At 42.4% G+C, this 19731-nt stretch overlaps 2 protein-coding genes across 2 annotated transcripts; one reads left to right on the top strand and one right to left on the bottom strand.

The window, feature by feature from the left end:
- Nucleotides 1-171: 171 nt before the first annotated feature.
- Nucleotides 172-11678, bottom strand: TMEM43 (transmembrane protein 43). Its single transcript, XM_054640205.2, has 12 exons — nt 11545-11678; nt 10145-10294; nt 9051-9185; nt 8263-8357; nt 7492-7541; nt 5948-6017; nt 5472-5542; nt 5185-5306; nt 4546-4620; nt 4363-4464; nt 3002-3119; nt 172-2047 (listed from the first exon to the last, which is right to left on the bottom strand). Exons 1-12 carry the CDS (start codon nt 11554-11556, stop codon nt 1845-1847), a joined length of 1203 nt encoding a protein of 400 aa, XP_054496180.2. The 5' UTR covers nt 11557-11678; the 3' UTR covers nt 172-1844.
- A 213-nt stretch (nt 11679-11891) lies between these two features.
- Nucleotides 11892-19479, top strand: CHCHD4 (coiled-coil-helix-coiled-coil-helix domain containing 4). The gene is made up of 3 exons (XM_054640206.2): nt 11892-12022; nt 13286-13384; nt 18325-19479. Exons 1-3 carry the CDS (start codon nt 12001-12003, stop codon nt 18612-18614), a joined length of 411 nt encoding a protein of 136 aa, XP_054496181.1. The 5' UTR covers nt 11892-12000; the 3' UTR covers nt 18615-19479.
- Nucleotides 19480-19731: the final 252 nt, after the last annotated feature.

Raw genomic sequence — 19731 nt, 5'->3', positions numbered from 1 at the left:
AGCAGTACGCAGACAGGAGTAGCTTCCCAAAACAGAAATATTTGCAGGAAAACAAAACCCAACAATAGGAAACTAGTTCTTGTGGAAGCTACAAACTACCTGGACATTACATTATTCCTGGATATAAAACATGCAATACTTGAATTTAATAATAAAGCCTACAGACCAACCTTTTGAAAACAGTATTTTATTAAATATATAAAAGCTCAGCACTTCTGTAGAAAATTGTCACTTCATTTCCAATAAGTAATGCTGGTTAGTGTTCTGCAGCATGGGCAAAACAGCAGCAGTTCAAAAACAGTTTCTCTCCCCTGTGGAGCACAATTCCTGACTGCTGGAGCATGAGCAGGTGTTGCTGAGCAGCAGGAAAGCTGTGCAGCACTAGTGCCATGTACAGGGAGGCACAAGGCCAGCTCCTGAACCTGCCCTTTCACTCCCTGCTCCTGCTTTACCAGGACAGAGCTGTGAGACCAAATTGACAATATTCAAATACTAAAAGAATGAAAGTAATTAGGACTAAAAAAGTCATTACAAATTCTCAAAACATTTATGATTTCTAACTCAGATTTCTATTTCAATATCACTTCTAGCAAACGTTTGCTTCTATGTATGTTCAAGTCAAATTCCTTTGGTACAGAGAACACTCCTCTGATGGTCATGAATAGATTTCATAATAGAAAACATTCTTTTTGTACTGAACTGTGTATACTTACAAAAACCCCAAAACAGTAGTGTAGGGGGCTCCATCTGGAAGCCAGACTGGAGAGACTTAAGGGTGTCTCTAACCTCAAGTACTGGTTACAGCAGATAAACATGAGCCATCACAACACTACAAGGCATTCCTCTAACAAGATACAAAACTACCAATTTAGGCTACTAAAATCTATGAAAACTAACCAGGCAAAAATGTTTCCATTACTTAATTTCACAGAGTATGTTCATTGTCCTTACTAAGTGAAATTAAAGCAAGGAACAGTATACACAGCAAAAAAACCCCAACTATTTCTAGACTACATGTTCAGTTATAAAAGTCAATGTTGTTTCAAGGCAGTAGGTTTTTATTTACACGCGAATGACCTGTGAGTATCCCTTTAAGTGCAATGTGAAGTGAATTTTTTGAAACAGTTCTGATATAGTCCAGGCTATAATTTTGGATGCTTAACCAAGAACAAGTTCAGACACTTAAAACCTGGGGGAAATCAATGTGTCCTGATAAATCTGCCCAACCTCAGAGCACTGCTAACCTGGCCACTCATTGCATCAATGACTTTGAAAATCCTCAGTCCAAAAGCAGAAGGTTTACATGAGTATTCTGTGGAATTCACCTAAGCTATGTTTTCCCTTTGAACACATGCACTGCCAAACACATCAGCCAAAGGAGTGTTCCTGACTGTGCAAACCAGGAAAGGCAGCAGAGGGAGGGTTTGTCAGAGGCAGGCAGGCACACGCATTTCCCAAGGACATCTAACAAGAGTCCATGGGATGCAGCTGGCACTTTCTCCAAAGCACACAAGGTGCCCCACCCAGCAAGGACTTGCCAGTTCTCAAATCAGGGGGAATTACTAAGCAGAAAGAGGTATAAATCTGCTTGTTCACTAACTTACCATCAATACCCACACCTAAAATGCTTTTTTTCCCCAAAGCTGGTGTCACTGACTTCCCACAAACAGCATCCCATAGTCCTGTGGATAACATGTACCAATAATCACATCCAAGCCCCCTCCCCAGCTTTCAGTGCTCGCTGCTGAGCTGTGATTTGCTGTAAGCTTGCTGCAGGAACCGGGCAGAAATGCACTTGGGAAGGTTCTAACCAGGATTCAGCTCAAGACCTGAGCACCTCCTTGTCACTGCTGCTTCTTGGGCAGAACACGGGATCTGGCCACCAGGATGGGGACAGCAGAGAGCAGCATCAGGAGCAGGGCCCAGAGCGGGCGGTAGAAGAGCCAGCCCACAGAGATGGTCAGCAGGGACAGTGAGCTGGCCACACACACTGCAAACACCTTCAGGCCAACGCTCACCAGGTCCCTCACAACAGGAAACCAGTCCACTGTAGGGAGAATTAAACATGGCAGGCAGCAGTTGGCAAGATGAGTTTAAAAAGAAGTCTGATTCATGCCTAGGATCTGCACCCTAACAGCTGCAATCATAAGACAGACTCAAACTATTTATCAAGAGCACTGGATTAGGCATTTCAGCAGAGCATCATCAAGACACTTGATCACTGAGCAACACCTAAACATATAAGGCAATGCTATCCTCATCTCTTCACATAGGAAATAATCCAAAATGAAGTCTGAAGATTTGTCCAAGGCTTGAGAGGTAGAGGAGACAGACAACCCTGCAGCTGTAGAACAAGTCTAGGGCAACTGACACAAGCTGCTAGCACAAGAATTCCTTTCTGGCAACAATAAATCTTGGAGCAGCATATATATGGATAAATAAATCAGTAAAAAAAATGGTTCACAGCTGCAAAGTGAATGATGTCTTTGATATCTGAAGTTTATGCAAGTTTGAGGCATTGTCCTGTTTTTCTGGTTTTACTCCAGCATCTCCTATAGTAAAAGAATTTATATTTATATTTTTTGCTGTTTGTTTACAATAGTGTAGAATAACCAGACACAAAAATGTATTTCAATACAACTTCAGATTAGGACCTGTTGAGGGGACCAGTTGTGTGTGGGTGCAGAAAGTATTTGTATTGCAGCACCTTGAGTTAGATTTGAAAGAACCAGCCCAACACATGCCTCAGCTTTTCATTTTGGTAAGCACTGGGCTGGGATCTTCTGAGACTGGTAAAAGATATTTGTGTGGGCTTTTCTTAATGTTTGCAAAGCAACCACTTGGTTTTGGGGTCCAGTTTACCTGCAGTTGCCTACAGTGACTTTTCAGATCAAATCAAATCTGAGTTCAAATCAGGTTTTTTCTGATCTCCAAATGAATTAACCCTCTGGAGGTTATGATCTTGTTCCTAGATCATTTTACCTGTCTGTGAAAAACTTACCTAAAGTGTAAAAGATCCTGGTCATCAGGCTGATGCCCACAAACATTGAGAGCCAGCCAGCTGCACGGAGGGCCCAGGTCTTCATGGTGTTACTCTCCTGCTCCTTCTGAAACACCTCCTGAAAGCAAACACCATCACTTGCAGCCTGTTTCTTGCTCTTTTTCAAGATCCTCTTAATTCCAGTACATTATGAGCCAAGCAGAGCCAAGAGCATTTTAGGAGCACAATTTCTCTTGCAGAAAATACATTGCAGCTCATTCTGTAAGGTCTGTGCAATATGGCAGTACACTGCAATAGATTGAACAGTGCAGCATAGGGGAAACTGGCACTTTTCATAATTAAAACAACCTAAAAAGCACCATTCAACACTACCCACAGGCAGAAAGCACCCAGGTTTTGCTACAATTGGACACATTCTCCTTACTGTGGAAAAGAAGACACTAATAAGTAACTGTCATAAAGAAGGAAGAGTCTGACTTCACTCTGAAGGAAGAAAGAATAGGCAATATCCAACTGATGGCTGAGGGCAAGGTGTGTGAAAGAGAGCAAGCTGGATGCAGGGAAGAAATCTAAAAGGCATGTGTGCATTTCATCAGGCAAAGCAAAGCATCTCTGCACAAATTCTGATTGATTATTTGCACATACAAGTACTCAATGCATTATTTGTTTGTAACCAGTTCATTTTCAATGAAATAAAAGTCTGTCTAATGAAGATTTGGAGCTTACAGCAGAGGGTTGATTCTACTGCTACTCTTTCAAGTCAGAACAAAGGCTTTCTAACTGCTTTTGGAAGCACCTGTAAACTCCTGACATCTGCTTTTCTTTGCAGCAGGGCATGGAACAATCATTAACGGAAACAAACCTACTAAAAGAAGTAAATGAATCACCAAATTGCTGGAGCATGCAGGATTTATTGAAGCATAATGCTCTGCCTGAAGGTTCTTTCTCAGCCAGAATAGTAATAAACATTTCAAACAAGCCTAAACTCCTGTTATTAGGAGCTGAAGAGAGAATAACTCTAATGGTTTATTTAATTAAACCCTGATTTTTACTATTTTTACATGTGACCTGTTCAAAAGTGTGTGCTTGCATGTGTAAGTGGGAAACAATCAAGGAGCAAATAAAAACAAAATGAGAGGGCACAGAAACAATCTTTAAAGAAAACAGTCAGAATGTGCTGAAACCTGGAAGCAGACATGGTCTACAACCTGTTGTCCAAGAAAGAGAGAGAAAAACCAATGTTTATATGAGTATCTCCTCCTCTGGAGCAGGTCTGAAGGAGACCAAGAGCTTCATCCTCTGCTGCTTCTGCACTACCTCCTCAAGTTTTAAGCCCTCACTAGAAGAGTGTGGTATCTCACCTCCACAGAGAGGTCCCCAGGGTACAGAATCTCCAGAACATCTCCAGACTTGGTATGATATGGAACCAGCTGATCACCTCGCTGCCGAGCAATCACAGTCACCTTGGAAGAGAGGGAAAAATATTTACTGATTTCTGAGTTGGAAAAGAGAGTTGCAAAATACAGAAACAGCTGAAGACTCACCCTATCAGCAGAGCCCAAATGGGGATCATCTCCACTCAAACCTGCATAGAAGAAAGAGACACGAAGGTCTCCCACCTACAAACAAGAGAAGATTGGAGTCAAAAAAGAGTGAGGGGAGTCACAGGAAAGACAACTCAGCACAGGAACATCCTTTATTTATCAACACTTTTTCTGAAAATTTATGTCAAGCAAGAGATATAGCCAGAATGATTTCCAAGCTGTCCTTTTTTCAGGGCTAGCTGGCCACTGAAACACGAGAGCTCAAATGTTGTTTTGTAATATCCCCTCTGATTAAGCTGCAGGAGCACATGATATGCTTTATTCATCCCTCATCATTCCATCTTTTGGCAAAACAAGCTGTTTGTACTCCTCAATACAGCAAAGCAGAGGTGGAACCCACCTCCCTGCACCATCCCTTTCCAGTTAAAAGCATAGCAGACTTGAGAAGACAGAGAATCAAGGAGTGGACTGGAAGCTTTCTGCAAGAGAAGCACTCATTCTCTAGGGCTGCACTAAGGGAGTCATCCTATGTGATGGTCTGCACTCCATTTTCTATACATTTCAACAGAAATGAGACATGCCCCAATTCCTTTGTCACACACAGGTAATCACTGCTTTAGTTTATCTTTGCCATCTTACTTCTGGACGCCTGGGGTTGTCGCTGTGATAGAAATAATTTTCTCTTCGGGTAACATCAGCATGGGGATCCTCCAGGTGTGACAAGCTCAGCTGCTTGAAATTATCAATTTTATCCACGAGACCTAAGCAGAACAAAGCACCAAGCTGAGGCCCAGTGTCTAACCTGGAATGGCCAATTTACTGGCTGGCTTCCTGATTATCACTAGACATGACAGCTATTGTGGAAAGAACCAAAGTCCACTGCTGATGCAACAGCAGACACAAAGCCAGTACAAAACAACCCTTACCCTTGGAAAGAACAAAGCTGCCAACCTGGACGTTAGGAGAAACAGCAGTGAAAGACTCCACAGCCATGGCACTGAGGAACAGAGAGAGTCCCTGATTAGTCCCAGAATTATGATCAAATTCTTGATTGGCAGTATGTAATATATAGAACAGAAAAGGTACTGTGGCAAATATCAGGAGAAACTCAAAGAGCTAAATGACTGTCATGGGAAACTCAAAGAGCTAAATGACTGTCATGATGTGAAAACAAATCCATCAAGAGACTGTCTAGACTGCGTACTGTTGGAGCCATTAAAATAAGTTAAGGCATCATTCTTGGAGCTGCTCTAATTTCTTTATGCCTTCCTTCTCCCAGCTATCAAAAGAACAGCAGTTTCCATCTACTGCACTCTGTTATGAAATCAGTCATTTAGCTCTCATACTTGATCAGATCCAGTGAGAGAATTCAGAGGGACTGTGCCAGATGGGACCTCCTCACCTCGGGTTCTTGTGTCCAATTTCTCGATCAAAGTTTCTGCTGTTCACAACTTCTGATTTCCACTCTGTATCTAAACAGGATGATAAGGTTGAGTAAAGGACACTCAGATCTCAGTTACTGAAGACACCTCTCAATCATTCAGTTCTAGGTTACACTTCTAGTAATACTGTCTACATCAATGTCTGTCATAGTCTGTACTGATACATAGATCCCTCCTCCTAGCATGTTAGCAGGGAATGGCAGGATTTAGGATGAAAAAAGGTATTTTTGGGATAAAATTGTAACTCAGCTTTGCTCAGCTTTTTTGTTGGCATCTTCCACGATCAGGCTTTGATTCCTAGCTCCGCTCTTTGGGAACAAGCTGGCTTTGTGATAACAAGGAGCAGGGGGAAAAGGGAGAGGAGTCTGGAGTGAACTTGAGCCCAGGAAAGGTTCCGTCCAAATGTGTTTTGCCAATACCCAAGTCAGTAATTAAATATTTATTTTAACTGACGATAAACTTTCCCCAAGGAAAATCTGTTTTGCCCATAATGGTAATTGGAAAGCCACCTCCCTATCTTTCTTTCAACTTGTCCTTCACTCTTGTCATTCCCAATTTCTTGCCCAGTCCTGCTGAGGGGAGAGTAATCAAGCAGCTATGTGGGTCCATGGCTGGCATACATAGACATTTATGGGACAGAGTCCATCAGTCTTGAGAAGACAGCTGATTTTTTAGATGGCATTTCTTTTTGTTCCCTATCACTGTGAGCCTGTTTTTCATGGCTCACAACCACCAGCTTTGCCCCTTATGTGCCTCCATGGCACAGGGTCCCCATGCTTCACGCAGCTGAGTAGTTTTATATGATCACACCCAGAAACTGCTGCACACCCACATACACATCCATGTGCTTTGATCAGAGATAAATGAAGCACAGAGACCAATCTCCAAACACACAATGACTCAGAGTGCTTTTCTGCCACTGGGTAGATCAGAATAACGCACTCAGTTCTGCTCCTGCCAAAAAAGCACTTGGCAAAAGCCACAGGGCACATCAGAAGGTGCTGGTGGTTTTCACTGGCTGGTATCAACATCTAAACAGGCTCTCAACAGGCTCCCTTCCAGGCTGGAGCTAACCTGCTTTTCACTGTCTATTCTCCTCTGCTCACAGCTGACATATTCCCAATTACTCCATGCCTAAAGTGTAATCTCAGGTGTAGCTTCAAACATACTCCCATCACTGCCCATTTCTGGTCACTGAGGACCTTATGGGCCCTATTTCTGAAGCATCCTATCTCTGGATGTTCCTCTGAACTTTTAGGGGTTTCAAAACAGTCTAAGATTTTCTGTAGCCCTTGCTTGCTGACAGCACATCTCTTTTCACCTCAGTTACCTCAGGAAAGGGAGGTTCTGTCATTTGTTTAGAAAAGAGAATTTCTGCTTATTTCTTCACATTCCTTTCTTTCCCAAGAAGAAAATAAAGGTTTTACAAAAATAAACAAAGTACACACACACATAAAAGTTCAAAGTTACATGCATAAAAGGGACTTTCTGTTGATCAACTTACTGTATGAATACTTTGTCTCTTTCTTAATCTCACCATCCTCCTCATATTCCCTGCAGAGAAAAAGGGCTGGGATGAGAACCAAACCAGTGCACACACACCCCTGCTCAGGGCAGAATACACTTCACCAATGAAATGCACAGACAGATCTCTGGCAACATAGATGTATCTTTATACATCACCTAACTCTTCTCTGAACTACCTGTTCTGAAGACAGAGATTTTTCTTTACCAGGAAAAAACTGTACACAAATGCTCAACAGCCACAGCCTTTTTATTCTCACATTTTGAACAAGGAGGTGCCAACTAGATTGATGAGGAACAACCAGAATTAAATACAGTGAGATAAAATGGCCAAATCAAGTCTCTAACAGATGCTGCACCATAAGCATGCTAAAACTGAGAAATTATTTTTCACACCTTCACTACCTCTGACCTTTTTTTTTTTCTATGACATGAAAGACATTTGGAACATAAATTCTGTGCAGTCACACCTACATAATACATACTACCATCAGTGGAATTATTAGCAATAGCAAGAAGGTTTTCCCTATTTGGGTTGCAACTATTAGCACAGCAGTTAACATCTCTCAAGGAAATTAAAGTGATTCTCTAAAGGAAAAAAAATCCAAGAGCTCTAGAATTCTCTGGCTATGAAGAGGGATTTTTATTTGGTTTCTTTTTTCCCCTTTGGTATAAGGAAAGGAAAAAAATTGTGATAGGATCTTGGTAACACAACAGCCTCAAACTACTTTTAAAGATTACTTTCACTTACTTGGAATCTTCATATTCAACCCACTGGTACATTTCCACGTTACGCTTGAGTTTGACAGCTTGGATGGAGAGCCCATAGCTGGGGTCAAACAAAGGCTGAACAAGAATTCAAGAAAATGCAAGTCAGTCTAAATGCTGTACCTCACAACCTCAAACACTGCACTTTTACTACTGAACCTATTTACATATCTCACAGTTACTATTTACATGTGTCACAGCTAGCACTATCTCACACACAGGTGAACACAGTATAAATGGTATGAAAGACAAAAAGGAATGTCTCTGGCAAATCTGACCTGAAGAATCAAAATCAAAAGTTATTGTCATAGTGAAGAATGAAACTAGAACTGCTGACTATGGGTTTACAGTTCTCAGTGTTTTTGCTGAAAGGTGCTGTGTTACCTTCAGCAATGTGGGTGGACCATGGAAAATGTCACCACTACTGAAAAGTAAAAACTTGCAGAGCTCCTGTGCTGCAAGAGCCTGAAGACTTAACAATATCATAACACACAACAGGTTCCCTCCACAAATGGCAATTGAAATTATCCACAAAAGGCAGCTTGAGGGTAAACACAGCTAGAGCTTGGCTTGAAGAAGGGGGTGCAAGGCCGTTCAGCATCTCCCTGGTTCCAGGCCAAGAACCAGAGCTTGAGTAGTAGCTGCCAATGCATAGAGGAGGGGAAAAGCCATGTGTCTTTTCCTGGATATCAAACAAAACTTTATTGGCAAAGACTTTTCCTTCCCTCCAAGCTTGAAATACTCGTATCTTCAAGATACTATTTTCTTTACCTTGGATGTACTCAGAGCTCCAGCCAAGTGCACCAGTCTCCCCTCATTCTGCTGAGAGATGCTGTGGATGCTGTCAAGAGGGACCACAAGAGAAAGCCCCTCATCAAGAGACTTGGCTGTCCTTAAAGCTCGTCCCTGCAACAAAGAAAACAGAAATCAGCTTGTGGAGAATCAACATCACAGTAGCATTTTGTGAACCAGGTTAGCAGACAAGTGAATTGATGACTACAAGGAATGCTTGTATATTCAGCCCAAGGCATATTTTGGAAACACACTTGTACTTCTCCATTCTCTGTCTGAGCCAGTTTGGGGCAGTACTTCTTAGCCAGGCTGCAGGACCATTAACATCAACTAAGCTTCTCAAACAGACCTAGATTCTTCCTACATGGATCCAAACTTACTGCTCTGCAGCTCTTACCTTGTTCATCATTCCTGCATAACTGCAAAAAATTATACAAATTGCGGTTCATTTTCCACACACCTATATTGACTCCTTGGCAGTCTTCCCTGCCTCACCATCATATCCCAATGGGCTTTTTTTCTGCAAAGTCATCAAAATTTGAAGTAGTTATTTTTCCTCTTGTAGAGGTATGAAAAGAAGTCTCTAAGTGAAAATCCACAGAATTCTGCTCTCCACTCCAAAATTGCCAAAACAAGCATGTTTTCAATGGTAGGGTCTTAAGATTCCTGGTTTACTTTTTTTTAATTGTATCTAAACCCAAGAAATAATACTGAGAAAAAACAAATAAATAACTACTCCAATTTTGCAACATGGGGTATGTATTTCTTTAAAGTACTTATAACACCACTAGAAATGAGGACCTTTTGTTATCTCAAGAAAAAAGAGGGCTGGCTCATGCAACCCTCTTACCACAGGCTGTTTCATCATCAGTTTACAAGCTTTGGATCTTATCTCTCATCACACACTGCTACTGTCTCTACTCTGCCTAGTTCCAGAGAAATACTACCTGTGGCCTGTGATTTCACTTTTCTGTTATATCCCAAGCATAAGCACCAGGTCCCCAGACAGAACCTCCTCCTCTCATGGATCAAGTAAAAATGCTGTGCACAAACACTGACAGTATTGCACTTACTTCATTGGTAAAAAGAACATAGAAAGCCAGAAGAAATGTCACAAGTCCAATCAACATGCCTCCAGAAGTCTCACTGAGCCGCTCCAGGAACCCTGGTTTGGGCTCACTTGTGACTTTAACATGCTCTTTTCTGCTGCCTGGGTCAGAGAACTGTTGAAAATAAACCAAAAGTGCAATATTGGTGTGAAAGGGGAAAGGATTCAGTTTCAAAACAAGTCTTCTAGCTTTGTTAGTACTGCTGCCCTACAGCGCAGAACCTCTTGCCTTGGACAAAAACTTTCCCACACTTATAAAATACCTTATCACACTTTTGATACCAGAAACACATTCAATAAATAAAATTCCAGCCTGCTAGGAAAAAACCTCAATTTCTATTATAGTGCTTCTATATGTTCAAGCTTTCTTCGGTCTGCATCCAGGTTCTGTATTTGGAGTCCACACCCTGCATTCAGGCCATGACAAATTGAGTAATAGCCCTGAATTCCTTACCAGCTAAAACACTGCTATAAATAACAAATTATGATTCACCTCACCAGTAAAAAAAGTGCCTGCACAGTCTAAAATAATTATATCCAGGGTAACAACAACTCAAAACAAGGCACGGGGCTAACATGAGAGCCCAGGGGTTTATCTGTGCATACACAGCTTGTGGGGAGTTACCAAATCCAACTTCAGCGCACGCACACAGCCAAGGCAGGGCATGGCACTTCTCTGTGTACGGAAAATCACGCTACAAAAAGCCAGTGTTCACAGAGGAAGCAGAGAAGTCCTGCAATTTTATTCGAATAAAGGGAGAGAGTCCACTGGGGCACACACTCGCGGGGTTTTCTCTCTCGAGGTTTCGGAGGGCACAGTCTCCTTCCGTCCTACACTCGCAGCCGCACGCTGCCCTCTTCCTTTCCCCATCGGCTGAGGTACTCGGAAGGCAGACAGAGCCTTGCCGAACCACCTCCCACAGATCCCCCTCTTGAACCTACTGTTTTACCCCAAAGTTCGGAAGTTCAGGCTTGTGGACACCCACTTTCTGTTTCACGAGTTAGGTTGTCTGGGCTCTGCAACAAACCTGCTGCCTAAAGTTCAGAAACTCAGGCTTGTGCAGAGCCACTTTCTGTGTCAGGAGCCAAGCTGTCCCAGCTCGGCAACCAAGCTGCTGCCCAAAGCCAGTAGACATTAAGACCCATTTCAAAGACATTAACACCCATACTTTACTCATCGAATTATTAGTAAAGCCATTAGCACACATCGTCCCTCTCATCTAGCTCATTTGGAGATGCCTGGCGGGCTGCGACCGGCACAGGGCCCTGGCCGCAGCCCGGGCACATCGGGGGCGAACGGGCCAAGCCGGGCGGACGCCGCACGGAGCGCTGAGCAGCGGCGGGGCCCAAGCGAGCAGCACTTACGTTCCTCGACATCCTGAGCCTCTCACTCCCCCGGGAGCCACAACTCAGAGACCGCCAGAGCCACGCACCAGCCGCGCCCTCATCCGCCTCAGGGCTCCCCCGCCCCCGAGCCGCTCCCCGCCCGCAGCAGCGCACGCCGGGACGCGTAGTTCCCGCCGCGGCGGGGAAGCCCTTCCTTCCTCCTTCCCTTCCCGCCTCCCTGTCTCTCCGCCCTGCGGCCGGGCGCGGGGCAGGCGGGAGCTGTAGTGCAGCGGGGCCGGGCCTGGCGGAGCCCCGCGGCCGGCAGGAGGTGCGTCAGCGGCCGCCTCAGGGCCGGGAAGGCGCTTCCGGAGGCGGGAGGTCGCGGCGTGGAGCGGCGGCGCGGCGCTGCCCGAGCGGTGCTGGCGGGACGGCAGGAGCGGAGCGGCGGGGCCCGTGTGCGGCGCGCTGCGGAGGAAGGCACCGGCCGGCTCCGCCATGTCCTACTGCAGGCAGGAAGGTGCGCCCGAGTGCGCTCCCAATGTCACCCCGCCGGGCGGGCTCGCCGTGAGGCGGCCGGGGGTGGGTGCGCCGCGGGGTGACTGCCCGCTCCCCGCAGCCCGTGAGGGGAAGGCGCAGCCGGAGTAGAGAGGAGGCGCGGCAGCCGCCCGCGGTCCGTGCGTGGCGGCGGCAGCGCTGCCTCTCCTCCCGCCGCGACCTTTCTCCTCACGGAGGGCGGGAAGGGCGGCGGGGTCATGAGGCTGCAGCGCGGTCCCGGGTATGGGGACGGCGAGGCCCCGCAGCGGGCCGGGAGCGGCCGGAGGTGCCCGCAGGGACCGCGTGTGGCCGCGGAGCGGCTGAGGCGTGCGGCCAGGGCAGCTCCCAGCCGCGGAGCGCCTGCTGCCCCCAGGGGTTACATTTATCCCAGCCTAGCTGAGTGGCCAGAGGTGTGGGGTTTTGCCTTTTGAAGGTTGATGGACAGGGTGCGTAGAGTGCGAGCTTATTTGTACCTGTATCATGTTGTACAGGTGGTGGTGTTTATGAGGCTTGACCACCTCTTAAAGTGGGAGCTGCGTAGATAAATGTCTGTATCTACAGATATATATATATATGGATATGTATAAAGATTCTTGCTCTCTTAAGTCATGCAAAGTGGCTGAATGTAAAATTTCAGGCTGGGAAAAAAGCGCCAATAGTTCTAAATGCCATTTGTAAGTTACAAACTTGGACATAGACTATGAACTGTATTGAGATGGTCATAACGTGTGTATCTCTTTTATGCTTTATGTTGTGCTTTGTTTAATTTTGTTAAGATCTGTAAGTTGCCTTATGCAACCCTACAATATGGCAGTGACGGGGTTAGAGTTCATGTGTTTCTCGCTCCTTTCATATAACAAATGACCGAACATTCTACATTGTAAACTTTGCTGGAGTACAATGCAGAGTTGTCAGAAAACTGTTTCTGTTTTTTAAAAGGTGTTAGGTTTATCTGTTTTTCAGACGTGTTTAAATGCATGGTTACCGAGCAAGGTTAAGTTACTGAACATCTGCTGGCTGAGGTCACACTGAGGGGCCAGGAGATTCTAATTTCTCATACGCCAAGTTACGATAGTGGCCTTTATTTGGAGAATTCTTGGGGAATTGTTAAGTACAGCAGTTCATTCTCAATATTATTGAATCACATTGAAAGTCTCATTACCTTGTGGTGTACAGCAGTTTTGTAAATGACTCTTTTCTGTCTCAGATTTCTATGAACTTTTGCTTCTTGTCTCCTCCATGGTAGGAAAAGACAGAATAATATTTGCAACCAAGGAGGACCATGAGACACCGAGCAGTGCTGAGCTGGTTGCAGATGACCCAGATGACCCTTATGAAGAACAAGGTCAGTAGTGAGCAGAAGAACAGAAGTAAGGGGTGTTACATCATACAGAAATCCAACAGAAAACAAACCCTGCATGAATTAGAAAAACTTAAGCATATTTAAAGACTGAGGGCAACAGGTTATGCAGTAAATACCCAGACCCTTGGTAGTTTTAACTGCCAGGTTAGGACATCACTAATGACACATTTTCTTCCAGTATTTATTTTTCTACACTTGTAATTTTTCTACACTTGTGATTTTTCTTAGTGGCCTGTTCAGATAATCAATCACTTGATGGCTTTTAGTTTTGGTTAGTGGTCAGAGATATGCAGGGCTACCTTTTCCTTAAGGTAAGCCTAATCAAGTGAAAATTATGATAGTTTTTCCTCTCTTTAAGAACAGCATGCAATTTTCAGAGAAGCTGGAGTGAGTTACATATCTCTGTCTTTGATGTGAATTGCTCACCTGCCTGAGAGCAGCTGAAATTGCCTAATATGGCAATCTCTGAATATCTGATTTAATATAAATTAAAATGTGGCTAATACTATAATGGTAGCAATATAATCAATATCTTTAAGTGCCACATGATGGGTAAGTTAAAATTATTGAGTTTTCAACTGTAATCATCGTGCCTTGAAAAGATAAAAGTTTTTATGAAGATTACAGTTCTTGTACAAAGTATATCTAGCCTGCAAATAGAGACTTAAGAGAGCAGAATACTTCTGAGGCCAAGACTTAGAATATTCTGGTTGTATATTTTAAATAATGGGTAAATGAAATATACTTCCAGTAATGATGATTTAATAAATGTTGCCCTGGGTTAATAATTATCATGAAAATGTGAGTTTAGGTTAATTTTTTTCTAATTTCCTCTGTGTTTGCAGATCTTTTGGTCTCTTTGCTTTGTGTAAAGGGATTTCATTGGTTTCAGCTCAACTGAAGCTGAAGACAATTCTTCAGACTCTTTGAAACTTAGTTAGAAAGTGAAAGTTAATCTTTCTAAAGTGTCTCAGAGACCTTTAGAGGGCAGCATTTAAGCAGTTTAGCAGCTGGAGCTCACAGGGTCTCATTGTTAGCTGATGTGGTGCGTACTGTAATTTGAACCACACCCTCCAATGTCATTAAAATTAACTTTTTTCGTACATAGATTTGTGTGGAAGGGTTACTGCATTTATCTGCCTGTTTTTCTGCCTTCATTACAACTGTATGTTGTCAGTTATGTATCCAAAAATTTTTCTCACTTGCACTGATAAGTCTGTTGGTCTCCTGGTGTGACATATATTTGGGTAATAAACTAGTCAAAATTAAAAGAACCACTTTATATTTGTTTAAATGCCATATCAGTTTATTGCTGTTATGTGTATTTTGCTGGACATGGAAGGGCTGTGGTCAGGAGGAGAGGGATGGGGTTTGTTTCCTAGCAGTCCTGTATTTACAGAATGTTAGGTCACTTTCTTCCTCAACTCTAGATCAGAGAAGAGAGGGGCAAAGCCAGGAGCTTTTATGTCACCTTACAGTGACAGTGTGTGTCTGTGGGATTCAAAATGAGAAACTATAAACTATCTTTAGGTACTGTCAATAGGTTTGGGTGGGGATTTCTTGTTGTGTGATTTTCTTTGTTAGTTTGTTGAGTTTTCTTCTTAGTATGTGGTAAATTACTGCCGTGTTTTAAAGTCTGAAAAACCTCTTGAATGACCCAGGGCTACAGGGCATTAGATCAGAAGAGAGAAAATGGACATATCACAGAATGTAGCAGTAGGGAGTGAGGTTTATGGGCAGGAAAGGCATGGGTAAAATGGTTTGGAATACGATGAAATGCTGAAGCTCTGGCTTGCATGGCTTTTATTTAAAAGAAAATTGGGAGGACTTTTCCTGTACCTGATGTAACATGTAGGCTTTTCTAATTTAGCTTCTGCTTGGAATAGAAGACTTGCTTTCCAGTGTTCAAATTGTGTTGTATAATTAACTGTAAGGACTCTTTTCATCTTTTCTGTTCTGCCAAAGAGAACCAGTCATATCTGGGAAAGAATAGATGCATTATATAGACCTGCCATAATCTGCATTGTTTTCTAATACACCTGAAACTTGTGTTTGAGGTTTTGTTTTGTTGTAGGGGCCTTTTTCATACTTGAGATAACCATCTAGTTTGGTATTTGGTAATTTTTGATAATTCTTATTTTGTCCCAGACATTAACAGACATTAGTCTTGAGCAGTCTACTTGAGTCAGTAGATTGGTCAGGAAAGCTTGTGTTCTGTTTCCCTTAGGATAAAAACCAGTTGTGTACTGCTCTTATTTCTGTCAATATTTTGTTGTTGTTGTTGTATCATCTGGGTGATTTTGGAAGGCAAAATGTCAATGACTCACTTTAAGCTAAAAAATTGAAAGAAAAAAGCCACAGGAAGTAGAAAGGCAGACAAACTGGAGTAAGTTCAGGTTAGGATTTCATACTGCAGTGAAGATCACAGTTCACTGTCTGTGCTTTTTGACAGCTGTGGCTGATGGAAACAAATTAAGAATTCATTTGCAGTGGTTTTGAAATAATATTGTTACTGTAAAGCATCTTTCTAGTCCTATGTGTTGCAGATGGTGGAATTTAAACATGAAAGATTCCTGGTTTTCACTGACATCTTGGCTGCCTTCAGTTCGAATAATTTTTTATTTTATTAAGCTTATATGAAGAAGGCAATGATGAGTTTTATGCATGCAAAGTGGTTTTTATTAGTGTTACAGCTGTGATGGGAAAGTTGGATAGAAGTACTTATGGAATTGGACCTCAAACACAGATTGTTGCTGGTCTTTCCCTTCAGTTTTTCCAGACTTGTTCCTGTCATCTTATTTTATAAACAGTTTTAAAGTGGTCTCAAGAGGGGACTGATGAAGCAAAACTCCATGTTCTTGTAAGGAAGAACTTGATGAATGATCAGATGTACAGGACTGTTTCTATGACTAATGATGTCCCTTTCAATCCTGCTTCCTGTCATCTTCCACTGTGAACCCTTGGCAGATAAACTTGTTATTGGATGTGTTTGTCATGTTACAGGGAAGAAACTCTTCCCAGAACAGCAGTGGGACTTCATCCCAGCGAGTCCAAAGACAAGTGTTGACACAGATGCAGGTGCTTAGATGCCTTTGCCCATGACATGAGCAGTTTCCATGAGCTAGGAGACTTTAGGTTGTGAGATGTCAGCAGTCAACTGCTCACACAAATCTTGATCTACAGTGATCTAAACAGGGTTATTTTTTCTTCCATGACTGCAGGTTCAAGTAGATTGTGACTCACTGGATCAGTGAGGTTCAGGCTGCATTTGAAAGACGTTTGAATTCAATTTTAATTAAAAATAGTGATCCTATCTGTTGCAGGCTTGCAACTCAGGAAGAGCAATGGATGAAATCTGTTTCCGATTTAATTGTGTTCTAAGCTTGCTGATAGACTTACTCATTGATGTGTGAATTCTGCTGTGATTATGAATGAGGAAATGCTTGCTTTAGTCATCTGTGTTTTTGTTTTGTTTTTCTAAAGCATGGTTTCTGTGCACAGAACTTCTGAAACTGGTGCTATTTCAGTGATAAAATAGGTGTAGGTCAATGATCTTGTGATACCGTAGAATGTATTGTTTATGGGATAGCTCACAGTAAGATTTGCATGTTTGCATGGGAGTGAAATATATGTCTGGAACTTTGTTAATCCACAGGACAAAGAGAAGTAATAAGTTTAGTGAGTTCTGTGGCACTATTTTAGGTAATGTCAAATTGTATCAAGTTTTAAATATAATTTCATATTTGAATCAGAATTAATTCAACTTTTTTACCTGCCAGTGGTATTTTCATACCTCCTTTCTAAAGGGAAGGTGCTTAAATTTAAGGTTTATGCACATGCTGTCAGCTTCTGCAGAAACTCAGCATGGAGATAAAGTTAGAAAAGTCTGCTGAAGAGGAGGAGAGCAAACTGTTCAAGTGGAGAGGAAACCAGCTTGGATCATAGCATAGTAGTTCTCTTGTTCTTCACAGATGAACATACTTGTGTATGTTCATCCCAGTAGAGAAAGGAAATGGAGATGTATTTATTGCCTTAGAGAAACGCATTAGAGGCTCTGGAAGCCCACAGGACCAAGTCTGTTATATTGAATTTCTGAAATCAGAGGAAAGGAGTTCTTCAACTTGTTGTTTGACCTTCTTTGTATAAATCAGTTGCCATCCAGAAGAACATATGCCATTAAATCTTCATCTTGCCAGTCCACCAGTGAAGTATTTCTGTCAGGACTTTAACTGTGCCAGAGCAGAGGTTTACAGCTGTTCCAGTTTAGAGTCTGAAGTGACACTTAACTCCTTTCAGTTGTGTTCTGAAGTACAATTTGGTTTCTGGCAGCCAGACAGGCAGGCTTGCTCTGAGGCTTGCTGTTCCTTGTGTTCTGTGGCACATGATTTAATCTTTACAAATACACTGATTTTTGTTTTTGCAATTCTGGTCTTCCAGTTGAAATCTGAAGGGGGAAAGTTGTGAGTTATTTTTCAGAGCTTATTTCAAACAAGAAGAAAAAAGCATCCATTCTATTTGATTTAAAAGGTTTCTAGTCTTAATACTGGATTTAAAGTCTTACTATTTGTATGGAATGATTTTAATGCTTGCTTGTTCCCCTGACAGTCTGGCAAATCGATTGACTTGACTTCCATCTGTTTTGCAGTTCCCTTAGAATATTCTCAGTGGTCTGTAGTCCAGGGAGAAGGACTTAATTCAGAGATGGATAGAGAACTAATCTCACTTGTGCCCATTAAAGGATTATACAGATCAGAGGGAGAAACAGACTGGCTGGGAAGTGAAAGGTGCTTATCAGCCTTGAAGCTGCAGAACTAAGATGGCATTATAAGTGCTTGAGTTCACACCTGCAGCCCAGCAGCTGTCACTGAGTGAAATCAATGTTTGGAAGGTGCATTAACTTTTCTTCTCTCTTGTTTGTTCAGGATTGATATTGCCCAATGGAGACATCAATTGGAATTGCCCATGTCTGGGTGGAATGGCTAGTGGTCCCTGTGGGGAGCAGTTCAAGTCAGCCTTTTCTTGTTTCCACTATAGCTCAGAAGAAATAAAGGGATCAGACTGTGTGGACCAATTCCGTGCCATGCAGGAATGCATGCAAAAATACCCAGATCTTTACCCTCAAGAGGATGAAAATGATGAGAAGTCCAGCAAGGATTTGGAAGCTGCCTCTGTGGAGGCCTCTGCTGCCAAAGAAGAGGAGGGATCCAGCTAATGAAGATGCAAGGAGGCTGTCGTCTCCATTTCTCATTTTCAGAGACATGGACTTCTGCACTGTGTCTGTCTTCTGAGTAGTGAGGAAATGTTTCACCATATTCTGTGCACTGTATCATAATAAATAATTTATTCCTGAAGGAGAAATCTCAGAGCTTCAGCCTTGGAGATAAATACTGCAAAAAGAGTGAGTGTGTGTATATACTGTGTAACCTGGTTTTGGACACAGTTAAAACTTTAACAGCTGTTCTTTACCCTCAAGTTTTCCTTGAGTTGTGACTTGAATAATGTCTTGAAGTACATAGCTTTCAATTAAAATTCCACTGGCACACCAGGTCTGTCTTCATTTCAGTATGTTCTGATCAGTAGCTGCTTTTTATTTAATGTATTCTGTTCTGTCAATAGAAATTACATTAAATGATTGTTTTTCCTTTAAGATTTCTTTTTTCCAAAGTGCTGCAAGACATTGAAAATAGTCTAGGTCTAGAATTTCTAAAATAATTTCAAATGGTCTTACTAGATTATGGTTGCATTTTACTACTGGCATCAGATCAGGACTGCCAGGAAAACGTTGAAATGCACATCTTTGATTTCGTTTACTTACTGTGATGCCTTTTGCATTTTTAAAAATGGTGTGTTGTGCAGCTGATGATTAAGATGAATGAAAAGAATGCTGGTCACTGGCTTTATTTTTGCTCTGAAAATACAGCTTTTGGGTTCCTTTGGTTATTACCTTCTCCTTCAAGGTATAGATGGGCACTTGTAAAATACTTTGAGATACATTAAATTGTTACCTGGTGTAATGATCTCAAAATAGATACTGTGACTTAAGTGCATATTAAAAAGAAAATACTTTTTACCCTCAATGGAAGTTCCTGTGTCTTTGTGGTGTGGTGTTTTGTTTGGTTGGTTTTTGGTTAACACTGGTTGGATTTGAGAACTGTTCTGTGCTGTAAGCAGATCTCAAATGAATTTGTGGCTTGTGAAGATTGGTTGCTCCAGCTTGTCAGTTTTTTATTCTTGTCTTATTCTTTTCTCCCCAGCCCGGGCAGGAAGGCATAAAAAACTTTTTCAGTAGCAGTGTTAGACTGGACCATGGACCAGCAAACAAACATGAA

This window comes from Agelaius phoeniceus, chromosome 11 (assembly GCF_051311805.1).
Source record: "Agelaius phoeniceus isolate bAgePho1 chromosome 11, bAgePho1.hap1, whole genome shotgun sequence".
Classification (NCBI taxonomy): domain Eukaryota; kingdom Metazoa; phylum Chordata; class Aves; order Passeriformes; family Icteridae; genus Agelaius; species Agelaius phoeniceus.
Note: the sequence above shows the minus strand (reverse complement) of the source record. Positions and strands in the feature narration are given on the sequence as shown.